The 25914-nt window shown below is 48.6% G+C and overlaps 3 protein-coding genes across 4 annotated transcripts in view; 1 reads left to right on the plus strand and 2 right to left on the minus strand.

The window, feature by feature from the left end:
* Positions 1–4093, minus strand: part of LOC137300082 (solute carrier family 15 member 2-like) — a 163410-nt gene extending 159317 nt beyond the window's left edge. The window contains exon 1 of the mRNA XM_067969177.1: positions 3886–4093. Coding sequence (XP_067825278.1) covers positions 3886–4093 — 208 coding nt within the window. The remainder of the gene's footprint in view (positions 1–3885) is intronic.
* On the plus strand, positions 1–24317 carry LOC137300189 (uncharacterized). Of its 2 annotated transcripts, none has more exons than XM_067969269.1 (3): positions 1–246; positions 6856–7026; positions 23222–24317. In XM_067969269.1, exons 2-3 carry the CDS (start codon positions 6983–6985, stop codon positions 23793–23795), a joined length of 618 nt encoding a protein of 205 aa, XP_067825370.1. In that variant the 5' UTR covers positions 1–246; positions 6856–6982; the 3' UTR covers positions 23796–24317. The 2 variants fall into 2 exon arrangements, with proteins under 2 accessions (XP_067825370.1, XP_067825369.1); XM_067969268.1 differs by lacking the exon at positions 1–246 and adding an exon at positions 2142–2535.
* Positions 9719–22548, minus strand: LOC137300052 (Ig-like V-type domain-containing protein FAM187A). The gene is made up of 4 exons (XM_067969149.1): positions 22438–22548; positions 22199–22387; positions 20091–21167; positions 9719–10330 (listed from the first exon to the last, which is right to left on the minus strand). Exons 1-4 carry the CDS (start codon positions 22546–22548, stop codon positions 9719–9721), a joined length of 1989 nt encoding a protein of 662 aa, XP_067825250.1.
* Positions 24318–25914: the final 1597 nt, after the last annotated feature.

A 25914-nucleotide genomic window follows, 5' to 3' on the forward strand; every position in this document is an offset into this window, starting at 1 on the left:
TAGTGTCGTTATTTTGTCAAAGCCGTTCAGTTTCTAAAGCGAGAAGCAACAGCCTGGATACAGTTTACTGCCACACATTAAGACACACTAACAAGGAGAGTAGAGGAACTCACAGTCACCTCCAACCCAGCAGCAAGCGGGCAGACTCTGGCATCTCCACTGCGAGGACCAAATCAGAGCGCAGAAAAATTAAACCTCGGTAAATATCTGTAAACAGGCAGCTCACTTACAGAGACTTTGAACTTGGTAAGTCAGAGAATACTTTTCCGTGTTTCCTCTGTGTCTTCTTTGCTTTAAACCAGTTTGTGTTCTCCTTCCAGTATCACATTACAGCCAGTCCAGACTATCCACCTCCAACCACATTTAGAACGACACAGCTGGGCTGGGAGCCAGCTCTCACTGAGGTACCTGGCCACTCCTCGCCACATAGTTACAATTAATCATATACAGGAAACACAAGCTCCATGAGATGCTCTGAAGACACCTCGTCCCACCCACACCAGCAGCCTGTCACTGTGGAGTGTCCCAGCTCTCCCAACAGGCACCAGCAGCCTGTCATTGTGGAGTGTCCCAGCTCACCCCACACACACCAGCAGCTTGTCACTGTGGAGTGTCCCAGCTCACCCAACAGGCACCAGTAGCCTGTCATTGTGGAGTGTCCCAGCTCACCCAACATGCACCAGCAGCTTGTCACTGTGGAGTGTCCCAGCTCACCCAACAGGCACCAGTAGCCTGTCATTGTGGAGTGTCCCAGCTCACCCAACAGGCACCAGCAGCTTGTCACTGTGGAGTGTCCCAGCTCTCCCAACAGGCACCAGTAGCCTGTCATTGTGGAGTGTCCCAGCTCACCCAACAGGCACCAGCAGCTTGTCACTGTGGAGTGTCCCAGCTCATCCAACGGGCACCAGCAGCCTCTCATTTTGGAGTGTCCCAGCTCACCCAACAGGTACCAGTAGCCTGTTATTGTGGAGTTTCTCACCTCATCCAACAGGCACCAGCAGACTGTCATTGTGGAGTGTCCCAGCTCACCCCACACACACCAGCAGCTTGTCACTGTGGAGTGTCCCAGCTCACCCAACAGGCACCAGTAGCCTGTCATTTTGGAGTGTCCCAGCTCATCCAACAGGCACCAGCAGGCTGTCCACGTGGAGTGTCCCATTTCATCCCACCCACACCAGCAGCGAGTCACAGTGGAATTTCGCAGCTCACCCCGCACATACCAGCAGGCTGTCACTTTAAAGTATTCCAGCTTATTCAATGTTTTTATTTTTATTTGTCAATATTCATCACCTCCTCTCCCGAAGGAACTGGATCCTGTGGGAGTATAAGTCCCTCTGGGCCGCCCATCCTCCGTTTCCACTCCCAATCCCTATTCATGTATGAGGCCAGGTGTCAGCAGGCTATTCACCTGTGAGAGGCATCACAGACAATCCCACCCCTTTCATTCCTGGACATGTAATTGCCACCAGGGCTCAATAGATAAGGAACAGGAACCCTGGGTCCAATTTTCCTCTTGTTACCACTCCACGGCCTGGAGAATGAGGAGAGGCATGTAATGCCAGGTCTCCACCCCAGACATGCATGATGTGCAAGGTGTCAGCCGTGGCTCAGTGGGTAGCACTCGCCAGAAGATCATGGGTTCAAACCCCACTCCGGGGACTTGAGCACATAATCTATGCTGACACTCCAGTACAGTACTGAGGGAGTGCTGCACTGTCGGAGGTGCCGTCTTTCAGATGAGACATTAAACTGAGGTCCGTCTGCCCTCTCAGGTGGATGTAAACAATCCCACGGCACTATTTGAAGAAGAGCAGGGAGTTCTCCCCGGTGTCCTGGTCAATATTTATCCCTCAACCAACATCACTAAAAACAGATTAACTGGTCATTATCACATTGCTGTTTGTGGGAACTTGCTGTGTGCTCATTGGCTGCCATATTTCCTACATTACAACAGTGACTACACTTCAAAAGTAATTAATTGATTGTGAGGCATTTTGGGACGTCCTAAGGTCGTGCAAGGCGCTATATAAATGCAAGTCTTTCTTTCTTTCTATTTCCAGTGGGTGAATGAGCAGGTATTGGAAACTCCTGCCTGAAATGGGATGGTGCCAGCAAACAATGGGTTAACGCCCGGAGGTGAAGAATAATTCCTCTGCCTCCATTTCCTGTGTTAACTCTGGGCCGAACACTTCTAATTATTCCCTATGTAAACAGGATTACCAGGGACTGAGGGTTATACGAAAGTAAACTTTAAGACGCTGGGGGTATTTTTAAGTTAATTCCCCGAGCGGGAATCCCAGGGGATCGGGTGGAATGCTGGTTTTACTCCCCGTCAAATATTACTCTCCAGTGACTTCAACAGAGAGTAAAATCGGGCGGGTTGTAAAGGCAGCGTCACACCCGATCCCCTGGGATTCCCAACGGGCCGATTAGGTTAACAATAAGAGCCCACCTACCAGTACCCACACACTCAAGTCTTTACAGAGCGAGGCAAACGGCAGATAATCAGTGCGTGCAAAGGCTCCAATTCTGAAGGTAAGTTCTGACAGATGCCACAGGTATGTGTGAAGGTTATATTTGGTGGTTCTTTGTAATTGCTCTAATCACAGCATGTCATGTTTCAGGTGATACTGTATGAAAGAAGGTATTCCACGGTGATAATCAGCCAGCAAAGGCCAGAATGGTTGCAACAACTGCGGGAAGCTTTTTTTTTAACTCATTCATGGGATGTGGGCGTCGCTGGCAAGGCCAGCATTTATTGCCCATCCCTAATTGCCCTTGAGAAGGTGGTGGTGAGCCGCCTTCTTGAACCGCTGCAGTCCGTGTGGTGACGGTTCTCCCACAGTGCTGTTAGGAAGGGAGTTCCAGGATTTTGACCCAGCGACGATGAAGTAACGGCGATATATTTCCAAGTCGGGATGGTGTGTGACTTGGAGGGGAACGTGCAGGTGGTGTTGTTCCCATGTGCCTGCTGCCCTTGTCCTTCTAGGTGGTAGAGGTCGCGGGTTTGGGAGGTGCTGTCGAAGAAGTCTTGGCGAGTTGCTGCAGTGCATCCTGTGGATGGTACACACTGCAGCCACTGTGCGCCGGTGGTGAAGGGAGTGAATGTTTAGGGTGGTGGATGGGGTGCCAATCAAGCGGCTGCTTTGTCCTGGATGGTGTCAAGCTTCTTGAGCTGACCTCATAAGGTCTGGATCAGCGGAAAGCCAGTGGCGGAGTTGTGTCATCTGCTGTAATTTGCAGCCAACATGTACCATAATGTGGGCATGGTTAATGACTGTACCGGTTGGCTCAAGGTTGCTTGAGGTGACAGTCGTGGCTCAGTGGGTAGCACTCTCGCCTCTAGGTCAGAAGGTTTTAGGTTCAAATCCCACTCTGGAGACTTGAGCACAAAATCTAGGCTGACGCACTCCAGCTGCAGTATTGAGGGGGTGCTGCCTTTTGGATGAGATGTTAAACCGAGGCCCTGTCTGCCCTCTCAGGTGGACATGGAAGTGGTTTTCTCAGGCGTACCGAAAACTCACCTCTCACTATAAGTTCTGGAATGACAGGGATTATAAGGACAGACCAGACTCCGACACACGTTTTCGGGCTCACCCGTATTGTGTTTAATAAGATTAACAATAACACTAGTAAACAGTACAAACAGTACAACCCTGGCTTGTCCAATAAGCCCCACCGTGCTAAATTACCACGGCCTAATAAGAAATAAATTAACCCAGGACCCCCCAGCACTAAAACCCTCCAAGGTTTGGTTGGGACTTACAATCACCCCCTCACACGGCTCAGTGGTCTTGTGGGTGTGTCGCGCAGACAATACGCTCACCCCGATTGCCCGCTGTTGCTTGCAGTTCCTTCCTGCGCGTCTCGCTCCTGGTTCCGTACCGCCGACGCGGTATCCAAGTTCCAGTTTGAGTCGAGGTCCGTTGATGAGGGATGAAGAGCAGCGCTCAGCTTCAGGCGGTGTTCCATTGAATCGAGCCGAGCCCCACTCGGGAGACTCGCTGTAGATTGATGCCGAGGAGAAGAGAGGAGAGCGCAGAGCAGAGCCAGGCCAGGAATCGTTGCCAAACGGCTCATCCCCAAAACCCATCACCTTTTCTCCCGCCAATACTGATCGATGTATTGACTCAGGCGATCTGTCTGGCCTCCCGTGGCCTGGAGTGACTCATAATCTTTGAAATCTTTGTGAAAAATGTTATTTTGTTTTCCCGCTCCCAGGCCTTGTACCTGGAGAGACAATGGGTGCTGATTACTGGGTGTCTGTCGTTTCCTGAGTTGATGGCCCCCATTAGCAGGTAATGGGTTTCAATCTCAAACCGATCTTGCTTAACTGGCTTCTCTCCTGGAAGATCTCCCGGCCATCTCCTGCCTTCCACCAGTTTCGGTTGGGACTGGGTGTCTCTGAGTTCCCTCTCGGGGTATTGTTCCCAGTAATCATGTTAAATGGTGATGACGTCAATCGGCCTGGGTTCCCTTCCACCCAGCCTGTCAGTGTGAGATGTCCGTTTGTATATGAATGAACCTTAGTCGGGTTAACCTGGCTCGAAACTCCTGCCAGTCAATCCTATTCCCTAAGCCACTCCCACAAGCTTGCCAAACAGTACAGTTCTTTCTTGGGGGTATTGGATTTAAAGTATGATTCATAAAAATGGCCAGAACGCTGGTGCTACAACATAAAAGATCCCACGACACTATTCGAAGAAGGGCAAAGCCGTTCTCCCCGGTGTCCTGAACAATATTCATCCCTCAGCATCACTAAAATGGATCATCTGGTCATTATCTCATTGCCGTTTGTGGGATCTTGCTGTGCGCAGATTGGCTGCTGCGTTTCCTACATTTTACAGTGACTACACTTCAAAAAAATACTTAATTGGTTGTAAAGGCCTTTGAGACGTCCTGAGGTGGTGAAAGGCGCTATATAAATGCAAGTATTACCTTTACTCTTCCAGCCTTGCTGCAACACTGACCTACAGGACTGGTGGCATAGAGGGTAACCCTAACCACAGCCACCTCATACCACTAATGCCAGCGCCTTGAATTACCTTTACCTTCATTTGTGACCATCACTCCTTAATCCCCTCGCCCTTCAACCTCAGCGCGTGGGTTGAGATGCGTTTTAAACATTTTAAGATAATTCGCCAGGCGGGAATCCCACGGGATCGGGTGGAACGCCAATTTTACACCCGCCCAATATTACCGGATTTCCGAACTTTAGCCAGCCTATTGTGGCATAGGCCTTTATTTGGCCCCATCCCTTTAATTTGCAGTTTACAGGCAATTTCCCACTCCCACCGCTCATGCAAATGTTCACATCCACATCAGGATCTGTGAATAATTATACAAATGAGCCAGTGTGAGCTCTCTTAAGACATCAGTACTCTGGTGAAGACTGGCACCCACCCATCACCATTTATAACACAGACAGCAAAATCACCCCCATCACCCCCAAATGTAGTGTCCCAAATATTACCCCAGCTAAGTCAGGTAAGATGGAGCCTGTGAGTAGCCCGGTGCCACACTGCGAGGCACATTTATCCTTAAAGTCATCAGCGGAACATCCCAACATTTTTTAATTGACAACACAATTATCGGCTGGTTTGTTTAAGCTCTGCCATTTGCCCACTCGCAATTTGTCATGTTAGAAATTGGCTTTAAAATGCTCAAATGGAAATGAATATCTGGAAGAAGATCTGTGGCAGATCGGGGCCCCACCACACTGCACACTGACCTCGGGCAAGGTCACCTCACCTCCTGAATTCCTGATCTCGGCCGAGGCGGTGAGTGGAGAGGATGGGAGGGAGGGGATAGAGTCAAGACAGCTTTCAAAATACAGAAGGAACCTGGTCAGCAGGAGCTGGATAAATTACAGAGACAGCCAATAGCAACAACAACTTGCATTTATATAGCGCCTTTAACATAGTAAGAAGTCCCAAGGTGCTTCAAAGCAGCGTTATCTAACAAAATTTGACACCATGTCATATTAGGAGATATTGGGACATGAGACCAAAAGCTTGGTCAAAGAGGTTGGCTTTAAGAAACATCCTAAGGAAGAGAGAGAGGTACAGAGGTTTAGGGAGGGAATTCCAGAGCTTAGGGCCTGGGCAGGCATGGTGGGGTGATTAAAATCGGGGATCCATAAGAGGCCAGAATTGGAGGAGCGCAGAGATCTCGGAAGGTTGTAGGGCTGGAGGAGGTTACAGAGATAAGGAGGGGCGAAGCCATTTGAAAACAAGGATGAGAATTTTAAAATCGAGACGTTCCCGGACCGGGAGCCAATGTAGGTCAGCGAGCACAGGGGAGATGGGAAAACAGGACTTGGTGCGAGTTAGAATACGGGCAGCAGAGTTTTGGATGAGCTGAAGTTTATGGAGGGTGGAAGATGGGAGGTCGGCCCGTCAAATGGCAGGAGGAGGAAACCAGAGAACCATCACTGAGAACACTTCATGTTACACCAAAGAGTTTGAAAAAACACACAGTAAAGCAAAGGAGAAAAGTGTTGGGTCACAGTGAGAATCAGCAATCCAGAAACGGCAGAGCTAGTGAATAGTTCGACCACATCTGTCTCCACTCAGCAACAGCAGGGAAAATTACCGCGGCCAGGAGTGGAAGAGGAGGAGCCTGATCATCTCATCATGGCTCTGGGAAATGGCTATATAAGGAAAAGAACCAGGGCCAACACATCCCATCTGCAGGGTCAAAAGAAAAATCCGCAAATCTCAAATACAGTAGAACATTCTGGAAATGCAGCAGGTCGGTCAGCGTCTGAGACGAGGAAGGGGATTGCGGGTAACATTACATTGTTCTATCAACGGATCCACACCTGAAACATTTACCTGTCTTCCTTCTCCACAGATTAAGATGGATCCAGAATGAAATCAGGAAGCACTTTTTCACACCAAGGGTAGTGGAAATCTGGAATTCTCTCCCCAAAAAGACTGTGGATGCTGGGGGTCAATTGGAGCTTTCAAGACTGAGATCGATGGATTTTTGTTGGGTAAGGGTGTCAACAGATATGGAGCAAAGGTGGGTAAATGGAGTTATAGAGTCATAGAGTCATAGAGTTATACAGCACGGATAGAGGCCCTTCGGCCCATCGTGTCCGCGCCGGCCATCAGCCCTGTCTACTCTAATCCCATATTCCAGCATTTGGTCCGTAGCCTTGTATGCTATGGCATTTCAAATGCTCATCCAAATGCTTCTTGAATGTTGTGAGGGTTCCTGCCTCCACAACCCTTTCAGGCAGTGAGTTCCAGACTCCAACCACCCTCTGGGTGAAAAAGTTCTTTCTCAAATCCCCTCTAAACCTCCCGCCTTTTACCTTGAATCTATGTCCCCTTGTTATAGAACCCTCAACGAAGGGAAAAAGCTCCTTAGTATCCATCCTATCTGTGCCCCTCATAATTTTGTACACCTCAATCATGTCCCCCCTCAGCCTCCTCTGCTCCAAGGAAAACAAACCCAATCTTCCCAGTCTCTCTTCATAGCTGAAGCGCTCCAGCCCTGGTAACATCCTGGTGAATCTCCTCTGCACCCTCTCCAAAGCGATCACATCCTTCCTGTAGTGTGGCGACCAGAACTGCACACAGTACTCCAGCTGTGGCCTAACCAGTGTTTTATACAGCTCCATCATAACCTCCTTGCTCTTATATTCTATGCCTCGGCTAATAAAGGCAAGTATCCCATATGCCTTCTTTACCACCTTATCTACCTGTTCCGCCGCCTTCAGGGATCTGTGAACTTGCACACCAAGATCCCTCTGACCCTCTGTCTTGCCTAGGGTCCTCCCATTCATTGTGTATTCCCTTGCCTTGTTAGTCCCTCCAAAGTGCATCACCTCGCACTTTTCCGGGTTAAATTCCATTTGCCACTGTTCCGCCCATCTGACCAACCCATCTATATCGTCCTGCAGACTGAGGCTATCCTCCTCGCTATTTACCACCCTACCAATTTTTGTATCATCAGCGAACTTACTGATCATACCTTTTACATTCATATCCAAGTCATTAATGTAGACCACAAACAGCAAGGGACCCAGCACCAATCCCTGTGGTACCCCACTGGCCACAGGCTTCCAGTCACAAAAACAACCTTCGACCATCACCCTCTGCCTTCTGCCACTAAGCCAGTTTTGTATCCAAAGTGCCAAGGCACCCTGGATTCCATGGGCTCGTACCTTCTTGACCAGTCTCCTGTGGGGGACTTTATCGAAGGCCTTACTGAAATCCATGTATACCACATCCACTGTGTTACCCTCATCCACACGCCTAGTCACCCCCTCAAAAAATTCAATCAAATTAGTCAGACATGATCTTCCCTTGACAAAGCCATGTTGACTATCCCTGATTAATCCTTGCTTCTCCAAGTGGAGACTAATTTTGTCCTTCAGAATTTTTTCCAATAATTTTCCTACCACTGATGTTAGGCTCACTGGCCTGTAGTTCCCCGGTTTTTCCCTACTCCCCTTCTTGAATAATGGTATTACATTAGCGGTTCTCCAGTCCTCTGGCACATCCCCTGTGGCCAGAGAGGTTCTGAATATATGTGTCAGAGCCCCCGCAATCTCCTCCTTTGCCTCACACAGTAGCCTGGGATACATTTCGTCCGGGCCTGGGGATTTATCCATTTTTAGGCCTGCTAAAACCGCCAATACCTCCTCCCGCTCGATGTTAATATGTTCGAGTATATCACAGTCCCCCTGCCGTATTTCTATGTCTACATCGTCCTTCTCCATAGTGAAAACAGATGCAAAAAATTCATTTAGAACCCCTCCTACATCTGCCGGCTCCACACACAGATTGCCATTTTTGTCCCTAATGGGCCCTATTTTTTCCCTAGTCATCCTCTTACCCTTAATATACTTATAAAACATCTTAGGATTTGTTGAGGTACAGATCAGCCATGATCGAATAGCGAAGAGGCTCGAGGGGCTGAATGGCCTCCTCCTGTTCCGATGTGCCAGGTGGCAGATGTTAACTGACAGCTAGTACATTTACTAAACATGGGAGAGATTCCCAAGGACTGGAAAGTTGCTAACATAGTTCAATATCTAAAATAGGGACACTATAGGCCAATCAGCTTAACTTTAGAGGGCGGGAATTTAAGCCCATCTCCCATCTAAACCCATCCCTCTAGCACCCTAACTCTCCCATCTAAACCCATCCCTCTAATACCCTAACTCTCCCATCTAAACCCATCCCTCTAATACCCAACTCTCCCATCTAAACCCATCCCTCTAATACCTAACTCTCCCATCTAAACCCATCCCTCTAATACCTAACTCTCCCACCTAAACCCATTCTCTAGCACCCTAACTCTCCCACCTAAACCCATTCTCTAGCACCCTAACTCTCCCATCTAAACCCATCCCTCTAATACCCTAACTCTCCCACCTAAACCCATCCCTCTAATACCCTAACTCTCCCACCTAAACCCATCCCTCTAATACCCTAACTCTCCCACCTAAACCCATCCCTCTAGTACCCAACTCTCCCACCTAAACCCATCCCTCTAATACCCTAACTCTCCCACCTAAACCCATCCCTCTAATACCCTAACTCTCCCATCTAAGCCCACACCACTAGTGCCCGAACTCTCCTGCAGATCAATGGCCATCGCAGTTTTATGGCAGGAATGGACAGGCAAGATTGTGCTGTCACCCAAATAATAGCACCCCCCCCACACACACCGTCGCCCGCTCTGGGTCTACTCATGTAGCCTAAAGAGCACAGAGCAAGCCTGCCCATGCAGTGGTGCAAGTGCTGCCTGCAGGACATAGATGGTCCACCTCATGGTCCACCTCAGGACATAGATGGTCCACCTCATGGTCCACCTCAGGAAATAGCTGGTCCACCTCATGGTCCACCTCAGGACATAGCTGGTCCACCTCACGGTCCACCTCAGGACATAGCTGGTCCACCTCACGGTCCACCTCAGGACATAGCTGGTCCACCTCACGGTCCACCTCAGGAAATAGCTGGTCCACCTCATGGTCCACCTCAGGACAAAGCTGGTCCACCTCATGGTCCACCTCAGGACATAGCTGGTCCACCTCATGGTCCACCTCAGGACAAAGCTGGTCCACCTTATGGTCCACCTCAGGACATAGCTGGTCCACCTCACGGTCCACCTCAGGACATAGCTGGTCCACCTCATGGTCCACCTCAGGACAAAGCTGGTCCACCTTATGGTCCACCTCAGGACAAAGCTGGTCCACCTCATGGTCCACCTCAGGACAAAGCTGGTCTACCTCATGGTCCACCTCATGATCCACCTCAGAACATAGCTCGTCCACCTCATCGTCCACCTCATCGTCCACCTCATGGTCCACCTCAAGTCATAGCTGGTCCACCTCATGGTCCACCTCAGAACATAGTAGGTCCACCACATCGTCCACCTCATTGTCCATCTCAGGAGATAGCTGGTCCACCTCATCGTCCATCTCAGGGCAAAGCTGAGGAGCATCTCAATCCCAAGAGGCTCCCATTGGTACCAAACAGCCAACCATTTGATGCACTCCAGCTACTCAGGTGGCACAAGATTAGATTTAGGAGTTGACAGGTCACACACTGGCACCAAAGCGAAGCACCATGGTGAAGAGCACGAGGCGCACACATCATTCAGGTTTTCTTTGAAATTATGGTTCCACTAATGCATTAATGTAGCTTTCATTAGGTGGCATGAACGGTAGCTGTGCAACTTGATGTGGACGATATAGTAGTGATGGGAAGGAGGAAGATGTAGAGAAGACTATTAAAGCACTAACAAGATGTGATAGTCAAGGCAATGTCACTTGTAGCAATGTGGCACAAATATGTCTTGCAGCTTGCAATGGGTTGCCCTGTAATCTGCTGCTTCGCCCTCCCTGATCCCCTTTGCTGCAATGTAACTGCAGTAAAAGGCAACTAACAGTTACAATGGAAATTGGTGCCCTCCACAGGGACAAACACAAAATGCAGCTAAACGTCAATGCATCTCCAGAACAAAAAAAAAACACACCTCTTACTACAATCCCACTGCTTACAGCGGGCGGACTCGCACGGACGCGATTTGCCCGCTGTACACGCTGGCCGGTATAACGGCATGAGAGCACTTTCTTTTATTCTGAGTTTTGGTTTGCAGAGTTTCTCCTGGCGTCGGTTGGAGGCAGCCAGGGAGAGTTCTCTTTTAAGTTCACCACTGCATCTTGCATCTTCTTCCAGGATTGTTCAGCCCAGATTTGAGTTTATTTGTTCCATTTCTCTTCCGTTAGTAGGTTTATCAGCTCAGGGAACCAAGATTTGCGTCTTGCCTGAGGTCATGGGCGGAACAGGGTCATTGTGGGGGGGGGGGTTCAGGGGGGGGGGTTTAAATTGTTAAAAATGTGAAACCCGGTTTATCCGTGGTGGGTTTGGGGTGTATGAGTGACCCCTTCTGGAGAGGCAGGCCTGTGATTATGATATTTAAATGAGGGTCTGCTCCTCAGATTTTGGGAGTGATTTGAATTTAAAGGCTGCGGATCGGTTTCGGGAAACCCGGCAACTAAAGGGAGGCAGGAGCTGCCGGTCCGGCAGGTAAATGCTTTCCCAGCACGGCCTGTGGGCCGGGAGGAGCAGGAGAGCTTCCCCCTCGGTCCCCCAAGCACATCTTCCGCTGCGATCTCTCCCCCCCACTCCGTGATCCTCAAAGTCCCCCCATCCCCCGGCGATCCTCAGACTCCCTGCAAACCTCAGACACCCCCGCAATCCTCAGACCCTACCCCCCGCGATCTCTCCCCCTCCGAGATCCCTCCGTGCCTACTCGCTGCCCTCTCCGAGTCCCCTCCCCCATCCCCCCACCAGCACCGTGATCTTCAGACCCCCCCCCCCCCCCGCGATCCTCAGAACCTCCCCCACAATCTTCATACCCACCCCGCGAACTCTCCCCCTCCAAGATCCCTCCCTCCATACTTGCTGCCTGCTCCGAGCCCCCACCCCCCCCCCCCATTCCCCTCCATTGCCCCCCACCACCATGCCCCGGGATTGCCGGCCAGCCTCTCAATCTGGCCATCTGGCCGAGCCGAGTATATTCCCAGGTCCCAAGCACTGGCCCAGGCCTGGAAGGGGCCAGACCCGGGAGATGGTCACAGCTGCCAGCAGAGGGCACAATAGCGGTGCTGGACTCGTTCTGCGGTGCTCGTAATTACAATAAATGGGCCAATGGGCCAGCACCTCCACTGAAGTAGGGTCGCCAACTCTGGTTGGGTGTATTTCTGGAGGTTGCGTCACATGACCTCCCGCCTCGAACCGTCCCGCCCCCGCAATCCGCCATTGGTCCATCCTCCGGGCCCACGGCCTTCCCATGGCCAATTGGAAATTAAACAGACTCTTTGTTACCCGATTGGATTAATCTTGACTGTCAGTCGAACAGCCTTTTTTCCCACATCGCCAATATTTTTACAGCTAATAAATTAAAGAAATCAAAAAAATGCAAAAGAACAGCATTTTTTTTAACGCCGCTGTGATTTTTTTCTCCGTGTTTTTGCTCACACGGTGTCCTGGAGATTAATCTTCAATTCCTGGAGACTCCAGGACAATCCTGGAGAGTTGGCAACCCCAGCGCTTAAGTGGCAGACGGAAACTGGCACGCAGAGGCGTCAAACGTTCATCCTTTAATTTCTCGCCTCGTGCTCTGATGAACATCGTCCAATTATAGGAGGGTCGTTTCACCCACTTGGTGGCATAACCAGTTACATTGTAGAGCAGGAGGTCGCAAACTAGTCAAAGGCAATTTCAGGACTGAGATCAGGAAGTTCTTGCTCACACAGAGAGTGATCAACACTTGGATTGGACTCCCCGATAGACTGGAGGAGACACAAACCCTAGAAATCATTAAACAAACAACTGGATGCTGAAATGTTGGGAGGGTGGGGGGAGGGGTTCAGGATATTTCTGGGTGGATAAATTGAGGTGGGCCCAATAGGCCTCCTCCCCCCCTGTAATTATTTTGTGATTTTGCGAATCGTACTGATTCCTCACTCTGGTTCGCTGTGAGCCGGCTCGGATCTAGGAGACTTTAGTTTCTCAATAATGAAAAAAAGAATTGGGAAATAATAAACTTTGGTGAGTTGGGCTGTACAGACCAGCTGACCCTAATTGTAATATTTAAGTATTGCGCACAGCGTGTTGCCAAGGTTGCGTTGGGACTGTGCCAGTTCGGGTGGGTGGGGGGAATATCCTGGGCTAGCAGCACATAAATGGCTGGAATTTGGGTCTAGGAGACTGCGCATGCCTGCCCCTGGAGGACGATATGAGCAATCTCTCTGAGTAACCCATCCTACCATCTTCAGGGAAAAAAGAACTTGTATTTATTTAGCACCTTTCACAACCTCAGGACGTCCCAAAGCACTTTACAGCCAATGAAATACTTTTTTGAAGTGTAGTCACTGTTGTAATGTAGGAAACGCAGCAGCCAATTTGCGCACAGCAAGATCCCACAAACAGCAGTGAGGTAATGACCAGACCATCTGTTTATTAGTGATGATAAATATTGTCCATGGAATCATTAACATCCACCTGAGAGGGCAGACGGGGCCTCGATTTAACGTCTCATCTGAAAGACGGCACCTCTGACAGTTCAGCACTCCCTCAGTACTGCATTGGAGTATCAGCCTGCATTATGTGCTCAAGTCTCTGGAGAGGATTTAAAAGCCCAAGTTTAACGTTGACTAATCGTTCCTTGCCTTTTTCTTTTATACTTTCCAAACTTGCCGATCCCATTCAATGTGGAGAATGACTTTAATTGCTCAATAATGAGAAAAAGAATTGGGAAATAATAAACTTTGGTGAGTTGGGTCGTAAAGACCAGCTGACCCTGGTATCATAATTGCAATCATAGAATCATAGAAAATTTACAGCACAGAAGGAGGCCATTCGGCCCATCGTGTCCGCGCCGGCTGAGAAACGAGCCACCCAGCCTAATCCCACTTCCCCGCACTTGGTCCGTAGCCCTGCAGGTCACGGCTCTTCAGGTGCACATCCAGGTATTTTTTAAATGAGTTGAGGGTTTCTGCCTCTACCACCCTCTCAGGCAGTGAGTTCCAGACCCCCACCACCCTCTGGGTGAAAAAAATGTTCCTAATTTCCGCTCAAATCCTTCCACCAGTCACTTTAAATCTATGCCCCCTGGTTATTGACCCCTCCGCTAAGGGAAATAGGTCCTTCCTATCCACTCTATCGAGGCCCCTCATAATTTTGTACACCTCAATCAAATCACCCCTCAGCCTCCTCTGTTCCAAGGAAAACAACCCCAGCCTATCCAATCTGTCATCGTAGCTAAAATTCTCCAGTCCTGGCAACATCCTCGTAAATCTCCTCTGCACCCTCTCCAGTGCAATTACATCCTTCCTATAATGTGGTGACCAGAACTGTGCGCAGTACTCAAGCTGTGGCCTAACTAGTGTTTTATACAGTTCCAGCATAACATCCCTGCTTTTATATTCTATGCCTCGGCTAATAAAGGAAAGTATTCCATATGCCTTCTTAACCACCTTATCTACCTATTCTGCTACCTTCAGGGATCTGTGGACATGCACTCCAAGGCCCCTCACTTCCTCTGCACCTTTCAGTATCCTCCCATTTATTGTGTATTCCCTCGCCTTGTTTGCCCTCCCCAAATGCATTACCTCACACTTCTCCGGATTGAATTCCATTTGCCACTTTTCTGCCCACCTGACCAGTCCATTGATATCTTCCTGCAGTCTACAGCTTTCCTCCTCACTATCGACCACCCGGCCTATCTTTGTATCATCCGCAAATTTCTTAATCATGCCCCCTACGTTTAAGTCCAAATCGTTAATATATACCACTAAAAGCAAAGGACCTAGTACCGAGCCCTGCGGCATCCCACTGGAAACTGCCTTCCTGTCGCAAAAACACCCGTCGACCATTACCCTTTGCTTCCTGCCACTGAGCCAATTTTGCCACATTCTCTTGGATCCAATGGGTCTTTACTTTTTTGACCAATCTGCCATGTGGAATCTTGTCAAAAGCCTTGCTAAAATCCATGTAGACTGCATCAATTGAACTACCCTTATCAATCCTCCTTGTCATCTCCTCGAAAAATTCAATCAAGTTAGTCAGATACGACCTCCCCTTAACAAATCCATACTGACTGTCCTTGATTACTCCGTGCCTTTCTAAGTGACGGTTTATCCTGTCCCTCAGAATTGATTCCAGTAATTTGCCCACCACCGTGGTTAGGCTGACTGGCCTGTAATTACTCGGTCTATCCTTCACTCCCTTTTTAAACAATGGTACAATGTTAGCAGTCCTCCAATCCTCCGGCACCACGCCTGTATCCAGTGACGTTTGGAAAATGATTGTTAAAGTCTCCACTATTTCCTCCGTAGCTTCTTTTAACAGCCTGGGATACATTTCATCCGGGCCTGGTGATTTATCCACTTTCAAAGATGCTAATCCCCTTAATACTTCCTCTCTCACTATGTTTATCCCATCCAATATTTCACACTCCTCCTCCTTAACTTCAATCTCTGCATTGTCCCTCTCCTTTGTGAAGACAGATGCAAAGTATTCATTAAGAGCCATACCCACATCTTCCACCTCCATACATAGTTTACCTTTTTGGTCTCTAATAGGCCCTACTCTTTCCTTAGTTATCCTCTTGCTCTTAATGTATTTATAAAACATCTTTGGGTTTTCTTTGATTTTACCTGTTAATATTTTTTCATGCCCTCTCTTTGCTTTCCTAATTTCCTTTTTAACTTCACCCCTGCACTTTGTTTACTCCTCTAAGCTTTCCATAGTATTGAGTTCCCGGTGTCTATCATAGGCTTTCTGTTTTGGCCTTATCTTACCCTGAATGCTTCTTGTCATCCAGGGGGCTCTAGATTTGGCAGCCCCTCCCTTTTTCTTTGTGGGAACATGTTTACTCTGAACCCCTTGAATCTCCCCCTTGAATGCCTCCCACTGCTCTGACACTGATTTACCTTCAAGTAGCTGTTTCCAGTTTATTTTTGCCAAATCACTTCTCAGTTTAGTAAAATTGGCCTTTCCCCAATTGAGAACTTTAACTCCTGCTCTGTCTTTGTCCTTTTCCATAACTATGCTAAAACTAACTGTATTATGATCACTACCACCAAAATGCTCTCCCACTGATACTACTTCCACCTGCCCCTCTTCATTTCCTAGAAATAAATCCAGAACTGCCCCACCCACCTCTCGTTGAGCTTGCTATATACTGGCTAAAAAAATTCTCCTGTATGCAATTTAAGAATTCTGTACTCTCTATACCATTCACACTGTTTGTGTCCCGGTTAATATTAGGACAGTTAAAATCCCTACTATTACTGCCCTATTGTTTTTGCACTTCTCAGAAATTTGCCTACATATTTGCTCTTCTATCTCCCTCTGAGTGTTTGGGGGTCTATAGTACACTCCCAGCAGTGTGACTGCCCCTTTTTTGTTCTCTAGCTCAACCCATATGGCCTCATTTGATGCTCCTTCTAAAATATCATCCCTCCTCAAAACTGTAATTGTTTCCTTAACCGAAATTGCCATCCCCCCCTCCTTTTTTATCCCCTTCTCTATCGCGTCTGAAAACCCTGTAACCAGGGACGTTGATATATTTAATTATTGCACACAGCGTGTTGCCAAGGTCACGTTGGGACTGTGCCAGTTCGGGTGGGTGGGGGGAATATCCTGTGTTAACAGCGCATAAACAGCCTCGGCTCTCAGCTCACCACACGCTCACTGACCGGCTGGATCAGGGCAGGGAATGAACCTCGGACAGGGATGGGGGCAGGGAGTGACCCTCGGACAAAGAGTGACCTTCGGACAGGGAATGGGAGAAGGGAGTGACCCTTGGACAGAGTGACCCTCAGACAGAGCGTGACCCTCGAACAGGGAGTGGGGGCAGGGAGTGACCCTTGGACAGAGTGACCCTCGGACTGGGAGTGGGGGCAGGGAGTGACCCTCGAGTAGGGAGTGGGGGCAGGGAGTGACTCTCAGGCAGGAAGTGGCCCTCGGGCAGAAACTGACCCTTGGATGGGGAGTGATCCTTGGGCAGAGACTGACACTTGGACAGAGACTGACCCTCGGATAGGGAGTGACCCTCGGACAGGGAATGGGGGCAGGGAGTGACCCTCGGACAGAGAGTGACCCTCGGGCAGAGACTGACCCTCGGACAGGGAGTGACCCTCGGGCAGGGGGTGACCCTCGGGCAGGGGGTGACCCTCGGACAGAGACTAACCCTCAGACAGGGAGTGACCCTCAGGCAGTGAGTGACCTTCAAAAAAAGAGTGACCCTCGGACAGTGAGTGACCCTCAGACAGAGACTGACCCTCGGACAGGGAGTGACCCTCAGACAGGGAGTGACCCTCGGACATGGAGTGACCCTCGGACCGAGACTGACCCCTGGATAGGGACTGACCCTCAGACAGATACTGACCCTTGGTCAGGGAGTGACCCCCGGACAGAGACCAATCCTCAGACAGGGAGTGACCCTCAGGCAGTGAGTGACCTTCGGACAGAGAGTGACCCTCGGGCAGAGACTGACCCTCGGTCAGGGAGTGACCCTCGGGCAGGGGGTGACCCTCGGGCAGGGGGTGACCCTCGGACAGAGAGTGACCCTCGGACAGGGAGTGACCCTCAGGCAGTGAGTGACCTTCGAAAAAAGTGTGACCCTCGGACAGTGAGTGACCCTCAGACAGAGACTGACCCTCGGACAGGGAGTGACCCTCAGACAGGGAGTGACCCTCAGGCAGTGAGTGACCTTCAGACAGAGAGTGACCCTCGGGCAGGGAGTGACCCTCAGACAGAGACTGACCCTCGGACAGGGAGTGACCCTCAGACAGGGAGTGACCCTCAGGCAGTGAGTGACCTTCAGACAGAGAGTGACCCTAGGGCAGGGAGTGACCCTCAGACAGAGACTGACCCTCGGACAGGGAGTGACCCTTGGGCAGGGAGTGACCTTCGGACAGGGAGTGACCCTCAGACAGAGACTGACCCTCGGACAGGGAGTGACCCTTGGGCAGGGAGTGACCCTCGGGCAGGGAGTGACCCTCGGACAGAGACTAACCCTCAGACAGGGAGTGACCCTTGGGCAGGGAGTGACCCTTGGGCAGGGAGTGACCCTTGGGCAGGGAGTGACCCTCGGGCAGGGAGTGACCCTCGGACAGAGACTAACCCTCAGACAGGGAGTGACCCTCGGACAGGGAGTGACCCTTGGGCAGGGAGTGACCCTCGGGCAGGGAGTGACCCTCGGGCAGGGAGTGACCCTTGGGCAGGGAGTGACCCTTGGGCAGGGAGTGACCCTCGGGCAGGGAGTGACCCTCGGACAGAGACTAACCCTCAGACAGGGAGTGACCCTCGGACAGGGAGTGACCCTTGGGCAGGGAGTGACCCTTGGGCAGGGAGTGACCCTCGGGCAGGGAGTGACCCTCGGGCAGGGAGTGGCCCTCCACACCTGATGACCCAGTGGCCCGGCCTACACTGGGGCAACGGTCGGGCAGATCAGCTGCCCCCTGCTGGCAGTCAGTGTCAGTTCGCCCCAGGGTCAGCTCCATCGTGTCCCATTCTATACGGTTCCGGCAATCTTTACATTTCACTTATTTTAAAGTTTCAAATTATATTATTATTTTTTCTCATATACATTCAGATAAAAGAAATCCATCGATGCATTCTTGTGGAGTCATCACAGTTTGCTCACACGGTGAATAGATTAGCCATTGGTCAACACACTCTGACAACAACGCACCTTCTGGGACCGGGCTAGTTTGAGGTTGTGCCCAACCGGGGAGACATCGAGGGTCCCGCTTACACCGGGAGGGGGTCTCACAGGCTTTGGGCTGTTGATCTATGTGGAGCTTCAGGAGCCCAATCGGGCGGAAGGGCTGGAAGAGGTTGGGGAGGGGCGAGGCCGTGAACACATTTAAACATTTCCTCTGTTTACTTGATGTAGAAAAATTGTAAAGAATGGATTTTTGATTTCACTACGATCAGTGTACCTTCACCTTACTGGGTTTATATAGGATATTGTCATACATCCCCATTGCCCTTGTGTGGGGTATTATAGGATATTGTCATATACCGTTTACCTCCAATACAAGTTCGAGGACTAGAAAACACTGAAACATCTGGTTAATACACTTTATTAAAATAAGTCAATGAGATAATAAAACACAACACTTAGATGCAGTGTGTATGAAATGTAGGTCCCAATACTCACATACCAAGGACTCCTCCAGGATTGAAGTTACCCAGAAGCTCCAGTGTTGTATCTTTTATGGGTTTCATTACATAGGACAAATGTTTCATCATGTTCTGTGTGTATGCTGTTGGCAGGTAAGTTCGTTCAGTAGTGAGGTTAGCTATTACCATATCTTATGCAGGCCTTTGATGTCTGAGGTTATTTATTACACTCTGGACATTCCATACAAGCGCCCGTTTGAAATCTTACCTCTTCCCAGTATATCCATAACACAAGCCTATTCATACCGTGGCCTCCCCTCCGTGTTCTCGACTGATTTACTATATACCTACTATACATCTTATCTATTCTCATGGGCGGTTAATGAGGTAATGTCTCCTATATTCCAGGCCTGACCTTGTATAACCATTACAACCACTGCAGAATCAATCTTTAATATGTGGCTATATATTTTATATTAACAAAAGCTTGCTATGTCTATTCTACCTGGTAACACACACCTTAGATTGGGTAACATGCATTCACCTGACTGGACACCAAAAACATACACAGGTATCTGAGGTAACCCTTCCTGTTTAATAACTGAGATGCCCGAGGCCCATTGAACAGTGAGCTAGGTTTCCAGATGGCCACGTGTTGATTTTAAAAAAATATACATACAAATATAATTCCACACAGACAGTGACTTTGAACATTTTCTTTGAACAGGCTCGAGGGGCTGAACGGCCTCCTGCTGTTCCTATGTTCCTATTTTAAAAACAATCAAGATAATAATTGAAACATTTCATACACTTCAGGAAGATAAATATTATGGTCAATATGAAGTAAGAGCTGAGGATAGTTTGCATTGCAAAGATGGACTCGTCGTCAGTGAAATTCCTGTGGATTCTGGGCGGGAGACCCACCCTCAGCTTAATTCCAGCCACCAGCTGGCCTTGCCTCCAGCAGTAGTAGGTCCCAACATCGTTCAGCTGAACTGCGCGGAAAACAAGATGATTGCCGTGGTCAATGTACACTCTCATGCTGTGGTTCAAGCCCACCATGTAGTCCTTCCTGTACAGCTGCCTACGCCCTTTGTCCCAGGCCACAGCATGCTCCGGCCTGGCTGCGGGACAGGCGATGGTCAAGGGGTACGCTATGGCATGGATGTGGGTCTGCACCGGGACTTTGGGGGCCTTTTTATCTTTGTCGTTTGTAAAGCCAAACAAGTCGAAGATGAACTTCTCCCCTTCTGTCTGGGGGCGCAGGGTTGGACACTGCACGAAGCAGCTCCGCACCATGATCTCGGCTTCCCTCTTCTTCAGGATGTGCTGGTACCTGTGGGGGACGGCGGCAGAGCCGCAGGAGACAACGTCAGGCATGGTTTTCTTGTACCTGAAGTACAGGTAAGGGCTGCGGATGTAACACAAGCCGATGCGTCTCTGCTCCCCTCTCACCCCACACCGATCACACACGGTCCAGTCCCAGTAGGATGTGAAGATCTTGTAGGTTTTGGTCTCCACGTCCGGCTTGGGCCTCTCCTTCTTCTCCTGGAAGGTTATGTGCGCGTTTTGGTAACTTTGCACGTCAATATCGTAACCGTAGAAATAATCACCCTTCACAGAGCCACACATGTAATGGCCGGAATCCTGGGGCTGGGCATTGAAAACCAGCAGGCTGAACATCAGGATACTGAACCTGGACTGAATGCCCAATCCGGAATGAAACTGGGAAGCATCCAAGATCTTCGTCCCGTTGTAATCGCTCAGCACCTTCGTGTGGCCCTTGCCCAATTTTTTCTGATAGTACCAGACGACGGAGGTCACATCCTCGGGCTTGCACATGCACGGCAGTTCAAAGGTCATATCGGCTAGGTAGGCGGCATTCTGGAACATTAAGAAGGCGGGGCAGGACTGTATCTTGAATATGTCTTCTTTCTCTTCGATTATGAACTCACTAGCGTAAACGGGCGGAGCCCACAGAAAGGGCATGAAAGAAAGGGCCTGTGCGAGCAACATTTGGGAAAGAAATAGAGAATGTGAGCACCTAGGGGGATAGGTTAAAGGCAGTGACTGACCAAACCTCCCTACGGTTTGAAAGACAAACATGTGGAGCCCAACAGATAATTGGTCGGTTCTAGAAGGAATATCATTAGGTTCTAGAACGTCATCATTGTGAATGTAACCTGTAATGTACACGGAACATTCCTAAACATCTCGCCCAGGAGGAATTCTAGAGCTGGTTCAGGGTCCAGTTGCAAGTGTTCATTGACTGGGACATTTTACCAGCAAGAACCAAAGAGGTGGAAAGTGCAAGTTTGTAAAGTACGCTGGTCGGATCCGTTTCCAGTGATAGGCTGTACGTTATTTCCTAATTAATGTGTTCTTTCTTCCCTTCTCTCATCACGGTGAGACACAGCTCCAGAAAAAGAGGCCATCCTTCACTATCTCATGCAAATGGTCACTTTCCCTCAAGAGATTGCATAGGTGGGATAGAGGCTGTGGTGGGGGTACATGGGGTATGGATAGAACTGGTAGATTATACACGGGGTATGGAAGGATGGGGAAAGTTCTACATGGGGTATGGAAGGAATGGGAAGATTATACAAGGGGTATGGATGGAATGTTTAGATTAGCCATGGGATATGGAAGGAATGGGTAGATTATACACGGGGCTTGATTGGAATGGGTAGATTATACATGGGGTATGGGTGGAATGGGAAAAACATATATAGGGTATGGAAGGAACGTGTAGATTATACATGGTTTATGGAAGGAACGTGTAGATTATACACGATGTATGGAAGAGATGGATAAATTATACATGGTGTATGAATGGAATGTGTAGATTATACATAGGGTGTAAATGGAATAGATAGATTATAGATGGGGCATGGGTTGTCAGATAGACTGGTCAATAGTCAGAGATATGCTTGGGTATATACATATATATAGATAGAATGAAAGAAAGAATAAAATAGAATAGTTAGAATTATAGAGAGAATAAAGATGTATATAGAATGATAGATACATACATTGGTGGATAAACAAATAGTGGCAGTACCACTATAGTCCTGCTGGTGGTGATGCTGAGCAAGGCTACTGGATATCAGAGGTCTCTGCAGCACCACCAGCAGGATTATAGCCGCACTGGAACCATGATGCTCACAATTTAAAACCATGAGATTCTTTTCATAATGACTTTGTGAAAACTCCTTGCCGTCCTGATAACAAATAAAGACTTTGTACCTGGGAATCCTAGCAGATGGTTTACCGTAGTCAGAAAACGATAGCTTATGTGAAGGCCTCCCATAGTTGAATATCCAGCCAACAGGGCTAACACAGGAAGGATGGCAACTTGGACAAGGTTGGAAAGTGCAGCCATGCCAGTGGAATCTTACGCCTTCACGAGAGGCGGGAGCAAGCTGGAGAAAAGAAAGAACTTGCAATCCTATCGCATCTGCTCGCCTCTCTCAGAGACATTTTGAAGCGCTTCACTCACATGAATTATTTTTAAGTGCAGTGACTGTTGATACATTTGCCTCTTGGATGCCATTTTACATACAACAAGGTCCCACAGAAGCAGTTAGTTTTTTTTAGTAGTACTTGCTGAGGAGAGGAACCCCCTCTAATCTTCAATTAGCACAATGAGATCTTTAATCTTTAAACAGCATCTCGGATCAACATCACATCCAAACAACAGCACCTCAGACAGTACAGCACTCCCTCAGTACTACACTGAAGTATTAGCCTAGATTAGGTGCTCAAGTCCTGGAATGGGCTGTGTAATTTTAGCAATTTCAGTTTATTTTTAAATTTCCTTACAATGGTGACCACACTTCAAAAGTACCTCATTGGCTGTGAAGCATTTTGAGACGTCCTGAGGTTGTGAAAGGCGCTATATAAATGCAAATTCTTTCTTTAGGCTGCGAGGGTAATGCTTCCATTAGCACACTGTAATCCTGTACACTGATTGCAATATCGTTACTGTTAGCCTAATGCTGAAGTATGCTGAACATTTCCTTTAAGTTTATTACTGTGCTTATGCGAATACACAGGATCTGCTCAGACGAGGAGGAACGCGATGGACACCTACAGACGCTGAAAGACGCCCTCGTAAGAACGGGATATGACGCTCGACTCGTCGATCGACAGTTCCGACGGGCCACAGCAAAAAATCGCATAGATCTCCTCAGAAGACAAACACGGGACGCAACCAACAGAGTACCCTTCGTCGTCCAGTACTTCCCTGGAGCGGAGAAACTACGCCATGTTCTCTGCAGTCTTCAACATGTCATCGATGACGACGAACGCCTCGCTAAGGCCATCCCCACGCCTCCACTACTCGCCTTCAAACAGCCACCCAACCTCAAACAGACCATCGTTCGCAGCAAATTACCCAGCTTTCAGGAGAACAGCGTCCATGACACCACACAACCCTGCCACGGTAACCTCTGCAAGACATGCCAGATCATCAACACAGATACCACCATCACACGAGAGGACACCACCCACCAGGTGCATGGTTCATACTCCTGTGACTCGGCCAACGTTACCTCATACGTTGCAGGAAAGGATGCCCTGGAGCATGGTACATTGGCGAGACCATGCAGACACTGCGACAACGGATGAACGGACACCGCACAACAATCGCCAGACAGGAGGGTTCCCTCCCAGTCGGGGAACACTTCAGTAGTCAAGGACATTCAGCCACCGATCTTCGGGTAAGCGTTCTCCAAGGTGGCCTTCGAGACACACGACAACACAAAATCGTCAAGCAGAAATTGATAGCCAAGTTCCGCACCCATGAGGACGGCCTCAACCGGGATCTTGGGTTCATGTCACGCTACATGTAACCCCACCAGGGAAAAAAAAAGTTATCTGTTTTTAATACAACTGGCCATTCTTTGTCTCTCTCTCTCTGTCTTTGTAATCTGACCGCTTGCGTATTCAGCGGTCTGGGGTGTAATGTTCCCCTGTCTGAACACCATCCATGCCGAGATGTGATAACGGGAAGTTGGAAAGATTATCTGTAATCACCAGGCATTGTTCTGTGACTGTATATGCGGTGCTTTTATGGAAACCTTCACACACCTGACGAAGGAGAAAAGCTCCGAAAGCTTGTGATTTTCAAGTAAAACTGTTGGACTATAACCTGGTGTTGTAAGATTCCTTACATTTGTCCACCCCAGTCCATCACCGGCATCTCCACATTATGGTGATTCAGATCTTGTTATCGGTTACATTTAATCCCTAATAACAAACCTTTTGATGGTACTAACTGTAGATTTAGCGTGCACAATACATCTCTGTGTCTTCAGTCCTCAACACACCTCAGTTAAGAGTCAAGTTCCATTACATTTGTTGTGGACTTTGGTCCTACTGCTCTCTGACCCAGCTTAATAACATTCTTCATATTGGATATGTAGAATGTGAGCTAATTTATTATTGAAACCCTAGACACAACCCGATTTGTTATTCCCTATACACTGGTGAAAGAAAGTGGATGGGAGTGAGGGAAGATTTCTCTGAGACCCTTCACCTGATGAAGTTCCACAGGTACCGTGAATTCACTTTCTCTGCGTACAGAGTGGTTGTTATCCTGAGTCTTCATTTAACATACACATTTCCAACACCCCATATCCAGCACTCCGCACCCCAGGTAGAGCGGCCAAAAAAAGCAATCAACTAAAAATAAAAGCCACTGAAATTGCCTTGCTACTGCATAAAGTTGAGACAAAGGGATAATCTGTAAAGGCAGTAAAACTTAAATAAAAACAGAAATTGCTGGAAGTGAGCAGCAGGTCAGCCAGCAGCTGAACAAGGTCAGGTTAACATCTCAGCTTACGATCAGTGCTGATGGAGGGTCTGACCTCAAGCATTAACCTGTCTTTTCTCTCTCACCTTTACATAAAGTGTATCTCAGGGGCCAGCACTTTAATCTGTTTGTGTTGCAGCAAATGTAACTGGGATAATGGCCACACACTTACTGTCCGGCACAATTTGGGGGAGACGCACTATCTAATACAAATTTCTGTGTCACACTTAAAAATAAGTATAAAGAAAGTTTGTAATTGGAAATATATGGGAAAACCCTCCAGGAATGGAAAATGCTGCAGCCATGATATCTGTAAGCTCCTAATTCAATTCCTCACAAAGCCACGGTTCTCCTCTCCAGCCTGAATAGCCAGTGTTTACTTAACATTAGTTGAATTTTGTAGTCTTAAAGGATATCGACTCTTCAGCAGGATAATTCACTGTGTTTACACTGCATGACGTGGCTCAGTGGTAGCACTCTCACCTCTGAGTCAGAAGTTCGTGGGTTCAAGCCCCACTCCAGAGACTTGAACACATAACCTAAGATGGGAGTGCTACAATGTCTTTCAGACAAGATGCTAAACTGAGGCCTTGTCTGCCCTCTCAGTTTGATGTAAAAGATCCCATAGCACCATTCCAAGAAGAGCAGGGGAGTTTTCCCTGGTGTCCTGGCAAATATTTATCCAACACTAAATATATGATTTAGTCATTTATTTCATTGCTATTTGTGGGCCTTGCTGTGCGCAAATTGGCTGCTGCATTTCCTGCATTGCAACAGTGGCTGTGAAGCGCTTTGGGATGTCCTGAGCTGAAAGGCTCTATATAAATGCAAGTCTTTCCTTCCTCACAGACAGTGCATCCATTGATCTCCGTGAGCAGTGCCACAAGAGATTCACTAGCACTTGTAATAATCGAGATGTTCATGCATCCATCT

This window comes from Heptranchias perlo, chromosome 30 (genome assembly GCF_035084215.1).
Source record: "Heptranchias perlo isolate sHepPer1 chromosome 30, sHepPer1.hap1, whole genome shotgun sequence".
Lineage (NCBI taxonomy): Eukaryota > Metazoa > Chordata > Chondrichthyes > Hexanchiformes > Hexanchidae > Heptranchias > Heptranchias perlo.

Coding starts and splice junctions, on each gene's coding strand:
- LOC137300052 (XM_067969149.1), bottom strand. CDS start 22,548: ATGGCTGCACTTTCCAACCTTGTCCAAGTTGCCATCCTTCCTGTGTTA. Junction 22,388..22,437: donor GCTATCGTTTTCTGACTACG/GTAAACCATCTG, acceptor ATTTGTTATCAG/GACGGCAAGGAGTTTTCACA. Junction 10,331..20,090: donor TGGCTGGAATTAAGCTGAGG/GTGGGTCTCCCG, acceptor CTATGACTTGAG/GTGGACCATGAGGTGGACGA.
- LOC137300189 (XM_067969269.1), top strand. CDS start 6,983: ATGGATTTTTGTTGGGTAAGGGTGTCAACAGATATGGAGCAAAG. Junction 7,027..23,221: donor TCAACAGATATGGAGCAAAG/GTGGGTAAATGG, acceptor GCGAATACACAG/GATCTGCTCAGACGAGGAGG.